Here is a 23,161-nt window from a genome sequence, read left to right as displayed (position 1 = left end):
GTGTGAACCATCATGATAGAATTGTTTTTTATATTAAAAAAAAAATCTCCTTTGTAGTATCCTGGAAGACAGATTTCTGGGCTCATCTGGGTCACATATTTCAAAGTGATGGGTAATGTCATTTTAGAAGAGGGGACTGTCCTTTTCAAAACTTAAGGACAGCATTGTCAGGGAAGCAGCTGCCAAGTCCCTGGGTAACCTTACTGAGGGTTTGGTTTCTAAGTGCAACCTTATGCTAGCAACTGCTCCTGGATAACAAGGAAGTAAGGCAAGCCAGGAACCTCAACTTCTATAACCCCGGAAGACAATGCCGATTATACAACAGGAACAAGTCCCCCAAGTTGTCAAGTCATAGACAGGTGAGCAGCAACCTGCCTTCCCCCTGCTTCCCAAAGCCAGTGAGCTCCCGACCTCACCCCATACTCCCTTCTACCACCATTCCTTCTTTCTTTGATGAGCTGTACTTTTCATTTTCTGCCCTATGCCACACTTGGCAACGGTGTCCATATTTCTCTTTGTCTCTCTCACTGTTAACCCAGAGGCATCTGATGTCTGTCCTCACCATTCCATTGAAAGGAACTCCCCAAGAGCACCCATAATCTAACTGTAGGATTTTCCCTCCGTGTGGTTTATAAAATGCCATGACACTCTGAACCTCTGCCTACTCCTCTGATTCTTTCTGCACTATGCCTTCTTGGAACTGATTGAGACTTCTGCTAAGTTTATCAGGCTTTTATCTCCTTGGGAAATTGAATTTTCATAAACAAAAGCAGACAGACAAACAACAACAAACTGAAAAACTATTTTTCTAAGCTTTATGTCAAATTATACACAAACACACAAAATCCCTCACTTTTTCTTTAAAATAGAAAGTCCTGCTGGGTGTTCACCAGCCAAAGCTTAGGGCCCAAGGCCTGTGTGGATCAAATGGCTGAAGGGACACCCAATATTTTAACTCTTGTTCTTTTTATCAGCCGGGGCCCAGGAGATGACAGGACCTTCTGAGAAAGCCCTATAACGGCTAACTCTCTTGATTACTTTACAAGCTCTTCTGGCTGGCATCATACACACTCCTTCAGAATCATGATCACTAAGCTCCATGACTCTAAAGTCTACATTTCCATTGGTCATATCTCTCTAGATCCCAGATGCATGTGCATAACTGCTTAGACTCTCCTCACATGATATCCCCACATGAAACCAAAATGTCCCATGTCCTATTAAATCTACAACTGTTTCCTGGGCTTGCTTATAAGCTTCCTTTTTTACAGTGCCACCAGACTTCACCCAGTCCCCTGAGATTCCTCTTGAGAGCCTTTCCATATCTTTCTAATCATACTCAGACTCTGGTCCTTTCTCTTCTACTTACTAATACCTTCCTCCTTTCTCATCTGGAAGAAAGCTGTCCCCATGGGGAAAGTCTTTCAAAACTTCTAGTAGATGCTTGAGACTATGCATGGCACCAAGCCTCATACATACTGTGTTTGTTCTTATACACACACCCATGCCTATGCTAACACTCAATTCACAAGCCCGACATAGTAGGAGATGAACAACAGCAACTAAAAATAACATGATTCTGCTGTGATGGGACTTGCCGCCTAAGACACATGAATTGTCTATTTCCGGAATTTTCCATTTAACATTTTAGTACTTTAATTGACAGCATGGGTAAAGGAGGACAGCTGTACTAGAATGGCTTTGTAATAGATATCTCTCAGCCTCCACTCGGGGAGTTGAGTAGTGACTGAGGCACACATCTGGAGCAGCTGGGACTTCAGGAAACCCGAAGGTCTCGGCAAAGATGAGTCAGAGGCCTAGTCAAGAAAAAAATAAAAATTAATAGCAGATGAATGAGGGAGGTGATGGTCAGCATCCAAGAACTATACTGGAGTGCAAGGTACCATCATGGCTTCTCTGCTGCAAGATTCTGGAAAAGACCAGGAAAAGAGCCTGAGTCCAGTACCCAGAAGGACACCACCTCAGAACCTTAACAGCGAACTGTGACCTCTACCCACCTGCTTTTCACGACCACCATGACTTTTTTCTTGCCCTCACTTTCACACTAGTTTAGAATATATTGCTGTTTGTAAAAACAGTGAAGCAAAACAGTGAAGCGTTTTGTTGCTATGCCTCCAAGGTGCAGATTCCGATGCCCAGGCAGAGCCCCCTCTTACTTGGCTTTCTCTATTAGGTCTTCCCCAATGAAAACAAAGGAAACCCTTGTTTTGTAGACATTTAAAACATACCTGAGGATTTCCAATTCACTGGAAAGCCAAGCATCTCCAAGGGCCCATCTATAAGAGCTGAGGTCATTTGAAGAGCTGGATACCAACAAGATCTAAGCTCGGTTAAATGGAGCCAAACCACCCATTTTGACTGTTTAGCCAAATTCAAGTATGTCCAATGCATTAGAATACTAAATCCTCAACAAATTCTCCTTTGGCGTGACCTGACAAGATCCCTGGTATTTATTTATTATTTCTATGTAAATGGAAAAAATTATACCAGAGCCGGGAAACTTCCACAGGTAACTAGGTTAGAGCTCTGAATGGGACCCAAGAGAGTGCTGAACGGGATCTTCCCTGCCAAAGAGCAACAAAAGATCTGACTTTCTGCTCTGCATGCAGGTGGTTGATGGACTGTTTTACGATGGGGATAATTATCTCTGTCTTTCTCTCTTAGTTACCTACCAAAATAAACCCTGCAAATCCCAACATACTAGAAAGACTCCATCATCAACTGGCAGGCAAAACCTTAGCAGGGCTCCACAGCCCTGGGGGATGAAATTGCTAAAGAAGGGAAGCCAGTCAGTCTATGGTTCAAAGGGCCTGTGTTAGGTACAGTGAGGAGCTCTGGGGGGTGTATTCTTCCTCCTTTCCTAGGGGAGCATTACCGATTCCCAGATGAGGGTCTTTCCTGACATCTTTGATGTAAATGTGGCACAGGTCAGTATTTATTTCCTCACAGTACCAATCCTTTAAAGGCAGGTCAAGCTGAAAGCTGCATTCAATTTATGATGTTCAACTGGGAATGTCCCAGAAGATACCAGAAGGTTGGAAAGAGAAAGAGAAGGACTCTTGGCTAGTGATGCTTTCGCTAATGTTTCAACAATTATATATCCAGATGCAGGATTGAAAACAGATTTTCCTTTCCTTTCTTTTTCTTTATCTTTCTTTCGTTTTTCTTTCCTCTCTTTATTTCTTTTCTTTCTTTCTTTCTTTTTTTTTTTTTATTTTCCAAGACAGGATTTCTCTGTGTATCCTTGGCTTTTCTGGAACTCCATTTGCTGACCAGGCTGCCTCTAGCTCAGAGATCTGCCTGCCTCTGCCTCCTACATGCTGAGATTAAAAGTGTCTACCACCACTGCCCAAGAACAAGGCTCTTTCATTTTATGTATGACAAAACTGAGGCCCAGAAATGATGGCATTTCCCAAGTGCCATACTTGGAGTAGATCCAGGGCCTCCAGAAGTTTACCTCAATCTCTTCCTGCTGTGACTATCCCCACACATCTGCCAGGGGCAGAAAGGGATCATAGGAGGCTGGAAGACATGGCCTACCTAGAAGCTATCTTTGGTCTATAGCATCAAGGACTTTATTGTAAAGATAAACCATCAGGCAAATCAGACATGCTGGAGGAGATAGGGAAAACATATACTTGGTGTCTGTGAGCAATGGAATAGGAAAATACAGGCTGCAAAAATCCAGGAGCTTAGATAGGATGTGCTGAGGGAGGAGGCCATGAGAACCACCTTCTTCAGTCTTTCTATTAACTCATGAAATGTCCATTTACAGGTGAATACAAGTCTCACTGTCTTGATTCAATGGCCCCAGCAAGCTAATATAGCCAGACATTACAGGCAAAATGTTACCTGCTCTTTTATTTACTCCTCACAAAGCTCATAAGAGGCAAATGTTCCTATTATACTTTTGTATATGAGGATATTAAGGCTTTGAGAGGTCAACATACTCACTTGTAAGAGATGGCAGCTAATAAATGGTCAAGGTCAGTGAATAAACCCTAACATAGTTTCCTAGGAGTAGTTTCTTAGCATCAAAAGAAACAGAGAGGGGGGCATAAGCTACAAAAATTCATTATCTCCCAGGATCAGGGACTGGAAGTTGGAGGTCAAAATCTGCTAGGGTTAGTTTCCTCTGAGGGCTGGGAGGAAAAATGCTGCTCCAGACTTCCATCTTGGGCATGCAGATAGGTGGCACACCTCCTCCTGCCACGTCCATTCATCTCCACTCTCCTCTATGTGCATTCAGGTTCTCCGTTGTAATAGTATAACCTCTTCTTAATTAGTGTCTCAGCAACGACAATTTCCAAACATCCATGGATATCCTCAGGGTTTAGGACATCCACATAGGAATGGACCCGATGAAGAAGAATTCAGTCCTCAGCACTGCCATGAGGGAAGGATTCAGACAGCCAAGTCACCCCAGACTTCTAAAGCCAATGTGAGCCTATGGCATCCCAAAGCCATGGGATCAGAGAGAATGGCACTGAGTAACCGGTGGAAGAATAGCTTGGCCCAGGTGTGGGTGGCCAGAACAGCTTCTTCATTACAGGTCAAGAAGGAATGAGTTTGGATGCAAGTGAATCCATGTGCATAAGGGAAGTTGAGGAAGTTTGTTTCTGATGGTATCGCTGTTCTCTTTTTCTTACCTTATTTTTTTTAAATATATTATACTGGGCTACACAAGGCTACTTTTGTGCAAGCAGATAATTGTATTTAATCATATCCATCCACACTCCCTCTCTTCCCTTTTGCATCCCTTCTCCTTATTACTTCCCTTGATCCTTTAAACTGTTTGCTTCTACTGTCAGGACATACACACACATGCGTGTTTTTATGTGTTTTATGAAATCTAGAAAGCACAAGTGAGAGATGTGGGAGCCAGGTCCACTGTGGGTAGCATTCATGCCCTAGGTAGTAGTTGGTCTTGGGTTGTATCAGAAAGCAGGCTGAGCGAGTCATGAAGGACCATGGCTTCTCCCATGGTTTCTGCTTCAGTCTTTACCTCCAGGTTCCTGCCTTGAGTTCCTTCCCTGATTCCCCTCAGTGACAGACTGTAACATGGAGGTACAAAACAAATAAACCCTTCCTTCCTTGTGCTGCTTTAGGTCATGGTATTTTATCAAAGCAATAGACACCTGCACACTAGTTTCCATAGTGGCTACACTAGTTTGTGTTCCACCAACAGTGGATAACCATTCCTTTTGTCTTTCTCCTTCCCAGCCCAGTGTGACCACAATTAGAATGTTCTGGGATAGGCACATAGCTACAGAGTGTGTCAAGCTCATGTTTCTACAGTGGGATACATGAGGCAGGGTGCTTATAAAGACAAGAGGGTCTATTTACCTCACAGTTGTAGAGTACTGAGTCTACAATCAGGAGCCTCACTGACTTGGTGAGAGTGCACATCACAACAAGAATTGGGTTGGAGTAAGTGCTCACATCTTTAGCCAGCAAGGAAGGGTACCACAATCCCCCTTGAGAGCACCCCCAATAACTTAAAGACCTCCCACAAGCCTCGCCTTCACCTCTCAGAGGTTCCCTCTCTCTCCCAGTAGCACAGCATTGGGAACCAAGACCTTCTATGGGAACCTTTGGGGAACATTTAACAATCAAGCCTGCACCATTCCTCTGCATATCTGCACAGTGGCTTATTCCCCAGATCCATGTGTTTCTAAAAAACACAGTGCTAGCTAAATCTGCCTAGAACTCAGACTTTATCCCCTGGATCTTCCAAGAGTATACATCTTCCCATAGCTGTCGTTCTTCAAATAGCCATGGCTATTAGCATAAATAAGTGTCCTGACGATCATTGATATTTTATATCACACAGACACTTATGAGCAGTAACTCTGTGTCTCCTGGTTACTCCAAGCACATTGATCTCCTCATGCACAGAGTGTATCTGGAGATGAGAAGCTAGAAACTTTTCAGAAAAAGAAATGATGACATACTATATTTATTCCCAGTACAAAGTAGTTAAAGCTAAAAAAAAAAAAAAAAAAAAAAAAAAAAAAAATAAAAAAAAAAAAAAAAAAAAAAAAAAAAAAAAAGAATTGCTGATATAAATACTGTACCATGCTGGTGGGAACATACACTGTTGTTCTGGAAAACATATTCATTAAGGTTAAAAATATACATATATATCATGTAGCTAGTGCATCTATCTCGGTGTTTATACTATACAAATTGGCCTCCTAGAGCAGCTCAGTGAAAAATGGCATAGCACTAGAGAAGACTTCACTGTACATCAGCACTAACATGGATAGACCCGGCTGCTGTGTCCACACACTAGACTAACACACACAACAAGGGCAGATATGAGCTATAGCCATCATAAATAGCATCAATGAATCTCATCAACCCAATCCATGTGAGGTCTAGTCTGTTTTTGCCAACTACACAAAGAGAAAGGCAGGGAAATTGCAAGCAGGGAGAGCTAGCTTTCTGTGGGTCTGCTGCTGAGAGGAAAAAACAAATCAAACAGAAAATTGCTACAATCACTAACTAGGGACCCAACAGTATATTTTTGACACTATTTTGTTTATGTGTAGATACAAGATTTATGACAGTTATTATATGTAATTAATTTTCCTCTCCACTTTCACCGTGCGTGTATTTGTGTGTGTGTGTGTGTGTGTGTGTGTGTGTGTGTGTGTGTGTGTGTTTTGACAGACATTGTTGGGAGCTATAAAATAAAATATTTATATCATACCAGATAGTGCATTTTTTCCAGTAATAAATCTGAAACATCCCTTCACTCCCTCCCCCCCCAAAAAACGGGGTGTTTAAGGTAAGAATACATATTAAAGTCCTATATACTTAAGAATTATAGCTTACACCAAAAGGCTAGCAAACAAAACAAAAGCCAGTCCTATCTGGCTTTAGGACTTTTGGGGAATTTACAGCTTCACATTGGAATATGTAACACCGATGATCCCTAGGCCAAGCCACCCATCTGAGCATTTCACCCCATGTTTCAAGAGCTTTGGTACCCTGGGCATGCACATCCCAGCCTTCATGTCTATTTTTACCTTATACTCCTCCAGGAAGGTGAAACAGAGGTAAGTAGGCTAGGATCACTGAGCTGCAATTACTAATGTCCTACTACTCTGCACATGGTCTTTAAAAGAAAGTATGATCAACACATTCATACTACCTCTTGACCACAGACCCATTCAGGAGGTGCAACAGCTGGAAGAAATTCAGACTCCAAAGCCCAAGACCCTATACAGAGTCATCCTTGCCTGGAGTTAAGGGCAGCACTGTCTTTTAAGTGTAAAGAAAAGGCAGCAGAGAACCTGGTTGTACATGTCTACAGTCCTGGCTGGGCCAGAGGCTGAGGGAGACAGACAACAAGGTCCAGGCCAGCCAGCCCTAGGAACTTAGTGAGGACTGGTTCAGAAAGAAGGAAAGACGACTGGAAATAGAGCTTATTTGTAAAACATTTCCCTAGCATGCACGAGGCCCAAGGTTTAATCTCCAATACTAGAAGGAAAATGTAAAAGTACGTGCAGGAGGATTTCATTGTAAACATCCAGAGTGCCAACATCTCGGCATGCCTTCATTTGGGTGTCAAGTATGTTTCTTACAATCTAGTAAGCTCTACTTTTGTTTTGTATCAACATATATATTTTACATTTTACACACGTATACACACACAGAGAGACACTCCTACACATACAAATATAATTATATAATTCCTAGCACTGTATACTATGACTTCCCCAAACAGAACTCAACCCTAAGTGATTGCCTTGTAAACACACAGTTTGGCAGTTGACGTGCATGCAGGTGTGAGGATCTACAGGGAAATGAACAGGATGTTGGGAACCTACCTGCAGCTCCCTGTTGGGTCTCAACTCCCGTGGGGGTGGAGCAACTTGGTTAACCATGCATGGGTTGCGCAGAACAAAGACATCATGGGCTCTTGTCCCTTTGCCTTGCAAGTGTCTCAGAGGAAAATTCCCTCCCCACCTTCCTGCCAAGATGAGAAAATACTGTGTTAATGAAACCAAAATTACAGGAGACTGTTCCCATCCATGGAGGAGCAGTGGGGACCAACTCCCATTGCCCTCTGCTTGGAATGGAAAGCTCATCTTCCTCATGAGGGAAGCTGTGTGGGATCAAGGAGACCGTTAGCTTACCAACTACCATGTGCCAGACCTGTTCTTCAGTTTTCTGCTCCAACACCTACTTCATTTTGATTTTATTCTTGATTTTGCAGGGGAAACTCTTTCCTCCTGTAAAGATTCAGACTGCCAATTCTCAAAAATATTTTTAATATTTTCCATTAATACAAACAGAGAGAGACACAAACCAACAGACACACACACAAAGACACACACACACAGAGAGAGGGAGAGAGGGAGAGAGAGACTACTTAAAACTGATACCTGCAGCTGTGAGGAGATGAGAGAAGAAAGTGAAGTATTGGCCAGCACCAGCCCTCTGAAAGCCCAGTTCATTTTTCTTCCAAATTAAAAAAAAAATCGAAATTCAAGCTTTGCATCTCAGCTATTTAAAAACCATATTTCCAAAATGTTGCTTTTCCCTCTTTATGAGAGAAATATAAACACGCGGCTTGAATATCCTCTCAAGCTACCGGTAACAGGTAAAGCAGGAACTAGGGGTGGCTTCAAATAGATAAATGCAGAAACATGGTAAGTAAGTTGGCTTAAAGGAGGATCGCAAGATGAGGCAGAAGATGTGGAAGCATGGAAAGCAAGCAAAGACCATGTCTAAAGCCCTGGTTTATAGATGGCAAAGAGCCCCTTGACCTCCATTCCTGATGAGAAAACTTATAACATGTGCCTACTGCTCAACACCAAATGCCCATCTTTTTTCTTCTATGTGTTCTCTCTTGGAACACTGCATATGTGGTCAAAGTACCTGTCACTACATGACTCACATTGCACAACTAGAGTATGAGCTGCCTAAGGGCAGGACCATGTTACATGTATCTTTGATATTTAAGTAGATGGAGCAAGAACTTTCTATGATTTTGTGTGTACATGAATAGATGAGTGTTGGATTCCAATCATGATGCTGTGGATTTGACTTCCCCTGACATCTGTGATGTGACCCTTTGATGACAGAAATGTCTCAACCCATTCCAGAGTTTTACATGCCTTTGCATTTCTAACTTGTGTCTTCAAGGTTAGTGAAGTGTGAGTCTCCAGCACCAGACGCTGGTGGAGAAGCACACCAGCATTGTTCATGGGGAGCTATGACAAGGAGGAAACAGGCCAACAGACTGCAGCCCTGGGACTGTCCTGGAGATCCAGAGTGCCAACGCTCCTTAAGGGAAAATGTGGGCGAGGGTGAGTACCGACAGAAAACACGATTTTGTGATTCTCTTTTCTCTAGTGTCAAGAGGATCTATTCCTCCCACACTGTGTGACGACTGATGTGCCAAGCCTGGAATTGATAACTGAAGAGAAAACACTAATTATAGGACATCAGATGTTGCTCTGTTCAATGGTTTTTCATATAGATATGCTGCTGTGCATACAAGTGGGACTTAGGAGAGCAGGTGCTTGGGCAAACCTGGAAGTCTCCAGACCTATTCAGAGGTGGCCTCTGTGTGTGTGTGTGTGTGTGTGTGTGTGTGTGTGTGTGTGTATGTGTGCATGCACCCACATGCTTGCATGTGTGTGTGATATTTGCTGCACTGATCATGTTGGATAACTTCATTCATATTAAAGCATTCTACAAGAAAATGAACTTCCTCTAGAGTAGTTCAAATTAAAACGATCAGCTGTTCCTAATGTCTCAGGCTTATGATATTACTTGGGAGGCTGAAGCAGAAGTTCAAGACCTACTTGGGTCACAGAATGTGTTCAAGGCCAGCTAAGGAAACTTAGCAAGATTGCTTCAAAGTAAAAAGAGGGCTGGAGTGGCAACTCAGTAGTAGAGTGCTTGCCATGCATGAGGGAAGCCCAAGCAACACAACACAACACAGACACGCACACACACACTCACACACATGCACACACTCCATACCACACAGACACAACTACACCCACACACCACCAACACCACATACACACTACAAATATACCACAATATACCACACATACAGAGAAACAGACACACATACGCACACAACATGTACACTCACACACCACACTGCACAGACACACACACCGCCACACATGCTACATACCACAACACACATACACACAACATCACCACCACATACACAACACATACACACACATCATATTCCACACCACACATACAACACACCACAGGCAGAGAGATACATACACATACACACACATACACCATTACCATATACACACTCACAAACACATACACAACACATACATCATATACCATACCTTACACACAACATACCATACATAGACATACACACATACACATCGCCACTACATACACCACACACAGACCACCACCACCACTGCATGCATACATGAAAATCAGTTCATCTATCTAAATATGGAATCCTAAAGACTCTTAAAAATCAATAAGAAAGCTTCTGTGTAATGTGCCTATGGACTGACTCCTGAAGGAGGTAGGAATTGTGTCACGGTGCGATGGCACTGGGGTCGGGGATCTACGTTTGACATCACTCTCTTATTTAGTAATGTCAGCCAAGAGCCAACTTCTTGGCCTCTTTGGTCCCCTGGCTCAGACCTTATAAAATGGCTCTGGGAGGATTAAAGGCTGAAAACAAAATGCTTAAAGTGTTGCACTTTAAATGAAAAGTTAGTTCTTCCTGGACACCAGACAGCTGCTCTCTGTGTCACACAGAGAAGCACCAACTACAGGCCTCTGAGCACCCACAGCAAGTGGACCGGCCTCTCTTGCTTGCAGGAGAAGAGCCCGTAAGGTAGCTATTACAGTAAATAAAAAGACTGCCCCAGAGGTCATTAAAAACCACTTGAATTTTCACACCACCTTGGTGTTTTAAGATAAAGTGGTGACTTCCGGCAGCAACAGTGAAGATCCCCAGACATGAAATTGTCTCAGCTTTAAGTCATCATGCCAAAGTTGAGAATGAACAGGAGTTGAGAACAGCTCAGGGCCACATTTAGCTAGGACTGTCTTTTGGGAAAAGCTCTGCCGAAGTCATAAACACTCTGAAAACGAAGCTTCCTTCGTAAAACCCTGTAAAGGAAAGCAGATCCAGAGGTCACCGTTCCACTATGACGTCAGCAAGCTGTGGAGAGGTCATGCCACACCTGCAGGGCCATCTGAGGGCTGCAGAAGGGCTAGGCACCCCTTGCAGCCCAGCCTTGTTTGATTTTGATTTGTTTTCAGAGCGCTGGTAGTTAAACATTTACCCAGGCACACCTGGCAAAGACAAGTAGGCTGGCTCAGAAGTGCTGTAAACTGAAAACTGCTTTTGTTGGCATTCATACTCTGCCACCTCAAAGGAAGGCAGGTAGCCGACCATTGGAAAGGCGAGTTGTGGTTAAACTGAAGACAAAGCTAGATCATACTTCACAGAGACAAAAATAGTTCATGGACACTGTCCCTTCTTCCCTAGTAAATACAAGTGCAGTGCAGAGCCACGGTCAACATTTTCTCTGTATACTTATGTCGAATTAAGAGGGGGATGTGACATATGTGGTATCCAAAGGAAACTTCAGTTCTCCAAACTCCAAGGGGCAGCCCATATATCTAGAAATGAGTTCAAAATGGACTAAAGGATTTCTGGCAGTTAGAGAAAAGCCACTGTTTCTCAACAACTTGTGAAATCAGTTCCCATCAACCAAAGAGAGTCATTTTTACTTGGCTCTGGCAGAAGAAACATATGGCACCTATAGGCATATCAAAGTCTGTGCTGGCCTGCAGCCTCTCTCAGTATCATAGGTACCTACCTGTGACACATGTCAAAGTTCATGCTCAAATCCTGGCCCTTCTTACCTCCTCACCCCAAACTCCTTCCAGCTTATGGGCTTCCCTCCCCACAGCTGCTCATTCCTCTTATAACTCAGCTATTTTCATTTCTGTCTATCTACCTATCATCTATCTATCCATCATCTATCATCTATCTATCCATCATCTATCTATCTATCTATCTATCTATCTATCTATCTATCTATCTATCTATCTATCTATCATCTATCTCTTACTCCCACTTCTTCCCCCCTTCATTTCCAATACAAATCTTAACCATATTTTGTAATTTCTTTACTGTGCCCCCTCACATATATGTCTTGCCAAAACCCAGGAGAGGTGCACATTGATCCCCTTTCAAGGGCACAGCCTCTCATAACCAAACCAAGTTGCTGAGTAGACTCACACAAGGTGTAGATCATTTGTTTCCACTGCCTTCAACCACCTACCATATTCAACTTCAAATATCAGAGTCCACCTCCTCAGCTGTTTCTCTTCCATCTGTTCTAATCATCCATCTCTCCTCGTCCACTTGGTAAGGGTACTCTTGGTCTCTCTGGCTCCTGGAACCTGCTAAAAACCTCCTGCGTACCCACCATATGGAAAGGCTGCATATCTTACTGTCTGGCCGCAGTCTGCTGTGATTGAGGCATCTCTTGGATAAGGCGCTTACCCCTCTCCCTATATTGGAATCCTCTCTCTGGTGAATTTTCTGTTTTCAACCTTATACCAGAAACCTCCTCTATTTTATCCTTGATCTGTTTCTGTTCCTTCCCCACAAGTCTCTCGGATCCTGGAGCTTGACTCACCTGCCTTCTCTAATCTCTTTCCCTCCTCAGTCTCAGAGAATGCATTAAAGCCTTATTGCCTTACTGTAAATGTCTTGGCCTCAGTGTATATAGCTCAATGGCCAAGAAAAAAAGCCTTTTTTTGACAGTCTCACAAATCCAAGCCCTCCTGGGTCTCCACTCACTCTGACCACAGGGATTCAAATGTCTTCTGGGTATGGATAATGCTGAAATGTTGTCACATGCTGTTCTGCCCTATATAAAGCTGGCTTATGACCTTTCCTCTCTAGACCCACGCATGCTTGTTTTAAAGTTGTCTCCAAAAATCTCTATCCTGGGTCAGGCTGCCCACCTGACTCTGACAGAGAAAGGAAGAATAAGACAGAATAGCTCCCCTGCTCCAGAAAAGCAAAAGCAACAAATAAACCAATCAATGCCCCCCAAAACTATGTACTTTATAAAATAGCATAGTAATCCATTCCCCAGAGGGGTTACTGCTGCTTATCCCATACTCCTCTTGGTTTTGTTAACGACTCTTAAAAATGAAAAGGTATACCCATCGATGTTTAACCCTGTTGACTGTCCCCTTACACACAATGCAGAGGTGACTGTACATGTTCTTTAGTCATCCTTTAAAATATAACTATTCTGACGGCATCCTTTGACGGATATGGAAATGCTAGCTAGTGAGAGTTTCTCTCCAGCTTCCTGGGCAAATGAAAACCATCTTAATTTTATTGGACATTTACAAGTTTAAACCAAAGAGAATGCTTAACCCAAAAAGGCATCTGAAAATCTTTTGTGCATGCTCTTCTCTCTGTCTCAAAGGGCTCCCTGGCAGCAACTGGCTGCAGTTGAAGCAGAAACAGAGGCTTCGTCTTCTAACTTGAGGGAGAACATTGCACACATCTTAGGTACTCAGAATCACCAGAAAAGATTGTTGAAACACAGATCGGCGAACACTACCCAGTCTCAGTGACTCTTATTCATAGCATCCTGGGTGGGGCCCAGGAATGAACCATTTTAGCAAATTCGGTGTTGTTTGCTAATGTGCAGAAAATCTGAAGGCTTTCTGATTGAGGCCATGGGTACTAATATTGATCCCAATACTACATATCTAAGCTCTGTTAGTTCCACACTGAGAAGATGCCTGCAGACAATCTTGCTGCCCTTGTCATCATAGATTCTGTGAGTGCAGGTAGGTGTGCATCACAGCACATCTTTAAGACTTCTTCCTTTTGCACAAATATCCTGTCTTCCAAAACTGAACCATGCACAGGCCATGTTAGTTACAGAATGAAACGAATTCTCCTTCTGGTCCTCTAGTTTTCCTGAGGTGTAAGTCAGCCATGAAAAGTAATTTAGTACAGACAGGCATTTTATTTAAGGATGTGGATCCCCTTGAGCTTGTCTGGAGAATGAGAAGCATATTCAAGAAAGGAGTGCCTTGCAGGTGTGAAGGGGCCTATAAAGAGACACATCTGGATCAGGGCTTCATTCTCTTCTCAGATGGCATTACTGAAGGGTTTCTATATCTCATTTTGACTCACAAAGTCCAGCTGTGGAAATTTCCCATCAGCAAGACAGACCAAGGTCCAGGGAAGGCAATGGAGTCTGGTGCAGCAAGTGACCCTGAAGTGCCAATGAGCGTTCCCTTTCTCCTGAACACTCCCTCTGATTTAGCCCCAGCTCATGAGGGTTTACAGTGTCCTCTGTGGCTTCCTTTCCCCACAAATAAGCCTCGTTTATTCTAAAACCTGAAGCTTTAGGGATCTCTTGAGAATGGTACTTTTACTCAGTCAAAATATGGCAAGAAAGAAACTATGTAGAACCGACTTAAGTAGACTACTTTCCCTGACCTATCAATATCCACCCAAGCCTAAGTCACTTTCCACATGATGAGAAAGATCCCAGACAAGCTCAGCAGTTAAGAGCACTGGCTCTTCTTCCAAAAGACCATGGTTCAGTTCCCAGCACAGACATATATGCATGTAAAACACACACACAACACACACACACACACACACATACACAGAGAATAAAAAAACAATATTTTAAAATTTTAAAAAATCCTAAAAGCAGTATAATAAAAATCTTATACTCACTGAGACCGCTACAATGACCTCATGCTCACCAGCCCTCTGTGTGTATCTCAGACTGGGGGATGTTGACTCCTCTTGTCCTTAGGATTATATTCCTGATAACAAGATTGACTCTATATCTCTCCAGCTTGGTAACAAATGTTTTAGGTATCATTTCTTCCTGCATAATCTCTATTCTCTTTTAAAATTGTCTTCCAACTTAACTCCTAGGTTGTGACACACATAAATTCATTGTTACATTAGAAAGGAGTGTGTGTACTCTCTCTCAGTCTCACCCTCAGACCTCTCAAGTTATCATTGGTTCACTCAGAGAAAGCAACTTTCTGTACCTAGTTTGTACATAGTGCTGTTTACCTCTATTCTGATTTCTATCTTTGCCCTATACTGTGCCATTCTTTAACTAAGCACACCTGGAAGGTGCATTAGTCAGGATAATGTCATGGTAAGTTGCGGTAACAAGCAAGCCCTACCATCCCAATGACTTCACATAATGCAAATGAGTTCCTCCTTGTGGGATAGCACATGACTCTCATGGTCAGCTCTACCCAGAAAACTGGGCTTCTTCCACCTTGTGGCTCTGGCTTCTCTGGGTCCCTCACTTCTGGCAGTGTTGAGAAAATAGCAGGTGAGGACATATAAGGGATGAAGGATCTAAACTCAACTCAAAGAAGGTAGAGAAATGGGCAGGCATACAGGTGCCAAGGTGACTCAACCTGGTGTTTTCCAGAGGGCTTTTCATCTGCCGGCACCAACTCTTATCTATAAGTGCTCATAAAGAGCCCAATATGGTTGACCCTTCAGTCCAGATCTTTATCTCTAGGGCTCCAGGTTGAGAAAGTCTATGACTACTCTACCTCAAAGCTACAGTTCTCAGACAGTGCCTGTGGGTCTGAGAGATGCTGGAAAGATGCAAGCTTCAAGAAGCAAGCGCCTGCAGCAAACTCTAATTATGGGAAATGCATCCTGGTTCCTAAGGGAGGTCCAGTTACTGCCAGGAAAGCTGAGAAAAACAGAAAGAGAATTCACGTGACGCTTCAACTCAGAGGCCATGTTGCCTCCGAAGGCTTGTGTTTTGAACTTGATTCTTTCAAGATAAGTTTAAAGGGTGGAGACGGGGCTTATGGGAAAGATGTTCTGAAGGGAAGCTTGGCTTGCAGCCATCATGTGGTTTGGGGAAAATAAGTCTGGCAGGGTTGTCCTCAAGTCAGATAAAATGTGAAAAGAAACAGAGGCTTCCAAAAAGCAAGATAAAAAGCAAGGAAATGGGTGTGAGCCTCCAGGGTCTCCTGGTGGAATCTGAGAAGGGCCTGCGAGAGTGACATCTTGTCAGCAGAGAGGACTCATGTGTGGTAAAATCCATACATCCGCCTCTCCTCCTCCACATCTGTGAGACCCGGGCAGTTAGTTACATGGCAGTGTTAAAGAATATTTCTGAATCCTCATTCACCATCAATGATTGTGTACATCTACAGGATCACTGTTTTGTCTTGTTTTTCATCCTTATTTATTTGGCGCAGTGGGTGGTATGTCACAGCACATGTGAGGTCAGAGGACAACTTGCAGGAGTCGCAACTATGTGAGTTCCTTAGATTGAACCCAAGAGGACAACTTACAGGAGTCGGAACTATGTGAGTTCCTTGGATTGAACCCAAGCTATGAGGCTTGGGGATAAGAGCCTTTGCCCACTGAACCATTTCGTTGGCCCACATCTATAGGCTCTTTAGCCTGGCTAGTAAAAACCTGTCCATTACTCATTTGTATATGTGTTATATGTGTATGCATGTGTGTCTGTGAGTGTGTTTTACATCTGGGTGTGTAACAGAATCACAATATATGTCACAGGCTACCCTCACACAATCTCTCTGTATTTATTTCACAAATTCTGGGATTGGGAGCACATGCATGATAGAACCTGGTTATACTACCCATACTCTTAAGTCTCTCAAAGAGGTTATTTAACATTCTGACATTGTCTGTAACAGCTAGAGAGGAAAAAATTAATTAAAAATATTATCTGCCACTTGTCTGAAACTGTTAATAAAACTTGTACATTTCTTAACATAAAGTTAAATAACAAGCCAGGTGTGGTATCACATGCCTGTGATTTCATTACTTAGGAGCCTGAAGCAGGTGGATTGCCATGAGTTTGAGATTGACCTGGCCTATCAAGTGAAACCCTTCTCAAGACAAATACACAAAAGTCAAGTAATAATAATAATATCAGACAATAAGTCTATAGTAATAACCAGAGTTACTTTATTGTATCTTTCCCAATTTTATTTTTTTATATCTTCATAATTCTATTTATTAGACGACAGATCAAGTATAAGAAACAGCAAACCTCTGAATGTCAATGTCAGCCAACCTCACTCTTCAGATTCCATGCTAACTGTGCACACGCATGCATGTGCATACACCTCCAACTTCTTTCAGGATATCCGAGCCACCTGCCTTCTCCTCATGCCTCCCACCCTCAAAACTAAGATTCAAGCTCAGACTTTGCCATACCCAACCCATGCTCAAAAAACCCATTAATGTTGTTGGTTTCAAAATGACTGCTAAAAATTAAAAATAAATGGGCACCCTATTTCCCCAAATGACAGGAATAAAGTGCGCTTTAGAAACAATGAACTTACTGAGTTAATCACATAAAATATTTATACAAAAATGTAAGAGAGCTAGAGAGACAACCTTGAGGCAGTTAGCCAGTTATGGAAGTAAGCCGAGAAGCCACCCATCTCAATGTAAAATGGAATAATGTAGAGCCAGGCTTGGGGGCAGGCATCTGTTAACTCTAGTGCTCAACAGGCCGAGACAGGAGTATTCTGACTCCCAGGCTAGCCGCAGCTACATAGTAAGACTCTGTCAAGAGAGAGAGATGGGGTCAGAGGTACCTCAAACTTTAATTATGGAACGTAGCAGGGAGGACATGCATACAGTTGCCAGTTAATGAGCAGAAAGTCAATGAGTTGATTGAACAGGAGTTGATTCGCCACAAAAGTACTGTGAGAATCAGAGAGTCACAGAGGCCCTAGATGCAGAGCCCACATACTTGTACCTAGGAAAGACACGTCTTGGTGCTGTGGTTCTTTGATATACTGTATATCTATCTACCCTACCGTCTAGACTGCCTTACATCACCAGCAGTCAGATTTTAAGATTTTTCTTCTGACTCTGCAGATATCCTAAGTGTCACCAGAGCCACAAAACATGCTGGTCTACGCACCAACTATGTTTATTACCTTAAATTAATATCATTCTTCTAATGCTAGGCCCTGCTTCCTTTGTAAGCATACCAACCACATCTCTTATGAGCCTAACAGATCTCAGGCCATTGTGTACTCTTCAAGATCAACAGCACAGTAAGGGATAAATCCACCTAAGCAGATAGAATGTTGCTTAGCAACACATCAATCAACCTTCCTCTGAATGAGACTTGGGTCATTGTGACATCATCACATTCAAAGGTTGTTCTCATGCTACCACTGACTTCAGTGTCTGGGTAAGACAGTTACTGTATAGCAAGCCAGAAATAGGCTGTGGGCTAAAGGGATGGAAATAGCCAAGACCATTTCAACAGGCCACTGTATCTGAACTCTACCATAGACAGCTTCTTCAATGGCAGCAACACCCTTGCAGAGTAATGCTTTCCAGGTTTTTCCATATCTTCTTCCCTCACAGTGGCTGTTAGGTATGAAATACAGTGATAGCTCATGGTAAAATCAGTTTCCAAGAGGAGTTAACATGATACCTCTGTTAGGTAGACCCTTGTGCTTTCTCCAGTCTGACCCCCAACTCTATCTGGAATCTTGAGCACGAGAGTTCAGAATTTATGCAAAACCTGTAGAAGCATAAAAAAAATGTTATAAGGGCTACTATAGAGTCTCAGATAGGAATATGTCAGACAGTGAATAAAAATTAGCAGATGAGGGGGATGGTGAACACTATTAGCCCTGACACACACCGGAATACTACCGAACTGTAGAAATGCAGAAAATACTGTCTATGGCAACCATAGGAATAGAACAAGGTAATGTATGGAGTGAAACAATCCAGGCGTGGGGTGAAACAAGGCAGGCCTGGAGATACCAGCTGCACCTTTCACACTCATGAGCAAGCCGAAGAAGCTGATCTCACGGAAGTAAAGTAGAACATTCCCCAGTAGAGGCTTGGAAGGCTAGAGTCTAGAGAGGAGAGATGGAGCCAGGGTGGCTGATGTGTTGGGAGGGGAAGAATAATATAAGCGTCTACAGCACAGTAGGGAACTTTATCTTATAAGTAATTAAAGGAAAATAAAAACTGGGGAGCACATTGCTAAGTGTTTGAGCTGGGCAAGCCCATTATGTTGATTGGACTGTGACCCATTTGCATACTTATACTAAAGCTTCACACTACCTCCCCATAAACAGGAACAAATGGATGTCAATTAAAATACAGGCCATTGCAATAGAGAGATGGCTCAGCTGTTAAAGGCTAGGCTCACAACCAAAAAAAAAGTCCCATGGATTTGAGAGGGATATTGTAGGGGGTGGGAGGAGTTAGGGTAGGGAGAAGAAAGGTGGAAGTGATGTATATGCAGTATACTCTTGTATGAAATCCTCAAAAAGTATCATCCATGAATTAAAAAAAAATAGCTTTAGTTATGAGTCTAGAAGGATTCCAAGCCCTAGTTATACCAGATTGTCACATACAAACCTGTCTACTAACATTAAATACTTGGTCTCTTTAGAGAGACCTATTGAAGCATAACAGGTGTGTACAAAGATGGACAATGGACACTTGTAATGGTAACACATATATCAACACTGGTGAAACTGGCACTCCCTGGACGATGAACAACTCCATCAACTCCCCAAGTTTCCTTATACACATTTTTAGGCCTACCTCCTGACTCCTCTTACCTTCTATGAGCAACCTGTTTCTTTAATCTTCAGAATTTCCTAGTAATAAGTATGAAAGAAGCATGGATATGCTCTTTCTCTCTCTCTCTCTCTCTTGTGTGTGTGTGTGTGTGTGTGTGTGTGTATGCATATGTAGTGTGTATACATGTTCATGAAGGTATGTACCTATACATATGCTGGCTTCTTTCACTTAACATACTTGATTTGATTTTTATCTTTGTTTTAGCATATATCAGTCATTCATTCCTTGTCATTGTTGCTGTGTACTACTCCTCCTTTGAGTGGACCATGATTTACCTGCTTATATTTGAAAGACATTTGACTTATTCTCAGCTAGGGGCAGTTAGAAATAAAGTCCTTTAAATATTTATGTTAAAGTATTTGTATGGAAATACACCTTTGCTCTCGAGTACATGGGAATAGGCCATGCATCTGGTCCACTTCTGACTTTCTAAGTAACTGCCAAACCGCACCCCTGTCAGCAACATGTGAGTGTTCTGGTTTCTCTATATCCTTGTCACTTGTCAACACTTGGTGTAGTAAGGTTTTCCTTTAACTTTAACCATTCACATAGAGGGATGGAGTGACATTTTCTGAATTTCATTTGTGACTAGAGATGTTAAAATATCTTTTCATGTGATTTTTTTCATCACCCCAATTCTCTTTGGGGGGCAGGATGTGCACATGACTGTGGAGGCCAAAGGTCAATACTGTGTCTTCCTCAGTTGACTCTCTTTGTTTGTGAGAGAGTATCCCTCACTGCCCTGGGGCTCACTGACCCAGCAGGCTGGCCTACTGGACAGCATGCCCCAGTAATCTTCATGACTATGCCTCTCCAGGTCTAGATTATATGTGTATCCATGTCACTTTGCCCAGAATTTTGTACTTGGATACCAGGGATTCAAACTCAGGTCCTTGTGCTTGTGCAGCAAGCACGTTACCAACTGAGCCATCCCCACTCCCACAACCCACCCCTTGTGTTCTCTTATAAAATGTCTACTCAAGTATTTTCCTCATTTGAAGAGGATTGCTTTCTTATTACTGAGATTGAGTTTCTTATCCATCTTCACTTGGTCCAACTGATGTTTTGTGGTCTGTTTCTTCCAAAACTTGCTTTGCTTGTTTATTTTGTTAATGTCTTTAGAGTAACAAGTGTTTTATTGTGGGTGAAAATTTATTCATTAGTTTATTTTATGGATTGCGTATTTGATGCAAATACATTTTGTCTAACACAAAGTCACAGGTGTTTTCTCCCATAGTTTATAGTTTTAGGTTTTATGCTTATTGCTTGATATTTATATGATGAACGATATGGATTGAAGTCCATGCCTTCCTATGTGGGTAGTCTATTGTACTGACAGCTTTTGTTGAAAGGACTGTCTCTCCACTCAGTTTTACTTGCTCCTTTGTCAAGTCAGTTAACCATGTATGTGTGGGTGGCAACTCTATTGTACTAACCACTTGTCCATAAGGTCCTACACTCATGAAAAGTATGGTTTTGTGGGTCCTGACACTAAGTCATAGTATTCCTCTGAGTTCTTCTGTAAAGTATCGTGCTTTTAGCTTGTTGTGGTTTGTTTTTGTTAGTCTGGACTGTTTATATTTGCACATGAAGTAAAAACTAGTCTTTCAATTTCTGCCAAAAGATTGCATTAGGATTTTGTTTGGTTGTCATCTTACCAGTGTTGAGTCTTCTGGTTCTTGAATACATTGTGTGTCTCCATATCTTTCTTCTTCTATTTTTCTCTCTCTGGTATTTTTATGGTTTTTAGTGTATAAAGAACTCTTCATGTGCAGGAGTGATGCAGGCCTTTAATCTCAGCACTTGGGAGGGAGAGGCTGGTAGATCTCCCAGAGAACTCTTGAAAGCCCACAGTCTGGGAATGGAGAAAGAGAGAGGTGGGGGATGCGGGGAGAATCAGCTTCCTCCAGAGGAGCTGAAGGCCCAGACTCTTGGGCTTCCTTGAGCAGCACACTTCAGAGACAGGAAGGAGGGGACCATGGTACCTGTTTCCCCAGAGTTCTGAGTACAAAGAGGAAGATCAAGGTTGAGAGCTCAGGCACCTGGGTCCAATCCCAATTCTGACACATCTCATTCTTGGAAGATGTAATCTCTGTAAAACTCAAGTTTTCTGGTGAGCAGAACATCCCAGGAGCCCCTGGAAGGCCTCTGTGAAGATAAACTCAAGAGGCACTCAGAACCATTCCAGTCACAGAATAAGCAACTAATAAATATTAGCAGCAGCAGTTGATTTTCTTATCAATAGCACCTTAGAGTAAGAAAATAGACATAATGTTGACTTACTGAGCAGACTGAGCCACTCAGTGAACAGCTTCGGGTATGCTTCTCATTTGCCTTGGCCATTATGAGCTGACCAGAATTTTCTAGAAGGAAAACCTTTGGATTATGTGGGGCAGCCACTGAGGGAGCCTGCCATGATGGGCAAATTCCCATGTTTAGCTTCACAACTGGTTCCTTTATTTACTCAGCCATCTTGAGGTCTGGGCATCTGGAGGAGGCTGCTCTAATTATTTCCCCTCACTACTCCTGAAATCTAAAAGCCTGACTCCCTTAGACAATGACTGAACCCTAGAAACTGGTTCCAGAGGTCTCACTCGTGACATCAAGCAGGAGGAGCCAGAGGATTCCAGGACTGGCTACCTCTGACGGATGAGACCTTTTCTTGAATGATCTGGTCCCAAATATTTGCAGAAACAAGGTTAGAAACTGGGCTTAGCTGATCTGTCACTCAGAATTTCTCCAAAGCATTCTACAAAGCACAGACCCCCAACTCCCACCCCCACCCCCAAGCCCCTACCCTGTGTAGACCCAGTCAATGTCTTTGTTCTCAGAGAGAGCTGATAAAACATGTTCCTTTGGTAAGGAGTCTGCAGGAGTACAGGAATAAAGGCGTTTTCAGGAGTTGTAGTTCTTGTTGGAGAGGATGAAAGGACCTTTCTGTTGGTATCAGGCAGGATGACTGTTGAATTTCCCGTTGTGTGGTGCCCTTGCTTCTGAGCTCATGGTAGACGGAGTGATGAGCAGCCATCCATGGCAGTTTGTCAGCCATTTTCACCTCACACCATCAGCTTGCTCAGCAAGCATGTAAACAAGAGGACTGGGCTGGAGAAACACAAGAGGGAAAGAAAAGTTGTTTGGTCTGCTGTCTGGAGAAGTCCATCCCAGGCCAAAAGGAAAACCCAGCAAAAACAACAGGGAGTTCACGGCCCGCACTCACATCCATGATGCCTTCCTTAATGGTACTGGGGAGCTCTCCTAAGATGACAAGCCGCTGGCGCATCCTCTCTCTCCATCGTGACCTGAAAAGCTCCCATCTGTCTGGAAAGGATAGAAATGTCATCTGAGTCCATGAATCAGGGGTGAAGAAACTTCAGTTCTGCAGAAGGTCGACAGGTGCGAGTGTTTTGCAAATATTTGCTGTCATCTGGAAATCCATCATTGTATCTAATACCCAGA

General features: G+C 42.8%; 1 protein-coding gene and 1 long non-coding RNA gene across 3 annotated transcripts in view; one reads left to right on the top strand and one right to left on the bottom strand.

The window, feature by feature from the left end:
* The window catches only part of Nedd9 (neural precursor cell expressed, developmentally down-regulated 9), a 180,565-nt gene that overhangs the window by 56,090 nt on the left and 101,314 nt on the right, over positions 1-23,161 (top strand). For both annotated transcript variants that reach the window (XM_031358024.1, XM_031358025.1), the window contains exon 2: positions 9,181-9,344. In XM_031358024.1, the coding sequence (XP_031213884.1) occupies positions 9,333-9,344 (12 nt within the window). In that variant the 5' untranslated portion in view covers positions 9,181-9,332. The remainder of the gene's footprint in view (positions 1-9,180; positions 9,345-23,161) is intronic.
* Positions 1,633-8,083, bottom strand: LOC116081453. The gene is made up of 2 exons (XR_004114902.1): positions 7,860-8,083; positions 1,633-1,817 (listed from the first exon to the last, which is right to left on the bottom strand). It is a non-coding gene; the product is annotated as an uncharacterized LOC116081453 (long non-coding RNA).

The sequence above is a fragment of the Mastomys coucha genome, unplaced genomic scaffold, assembly GCF_008632895.1.
Source record: "Mastomys coucha isolate ucsf_1 unplaced genomic scaffold, UCSF_Mcou_1 pScaffold7, whole genome shotgun sequence".
Lineage (NCBI taxonomy): Eukaryota > Metazoa > Chordata > Mammalia > Rodentia > Muridae > Mastomys > Mastomys coucha.
The sequence above is the reverse complement of the archived record's forward strand: the minus strand, read 5'-3'. Positions and strand labels throughout refer to the sequence as shown.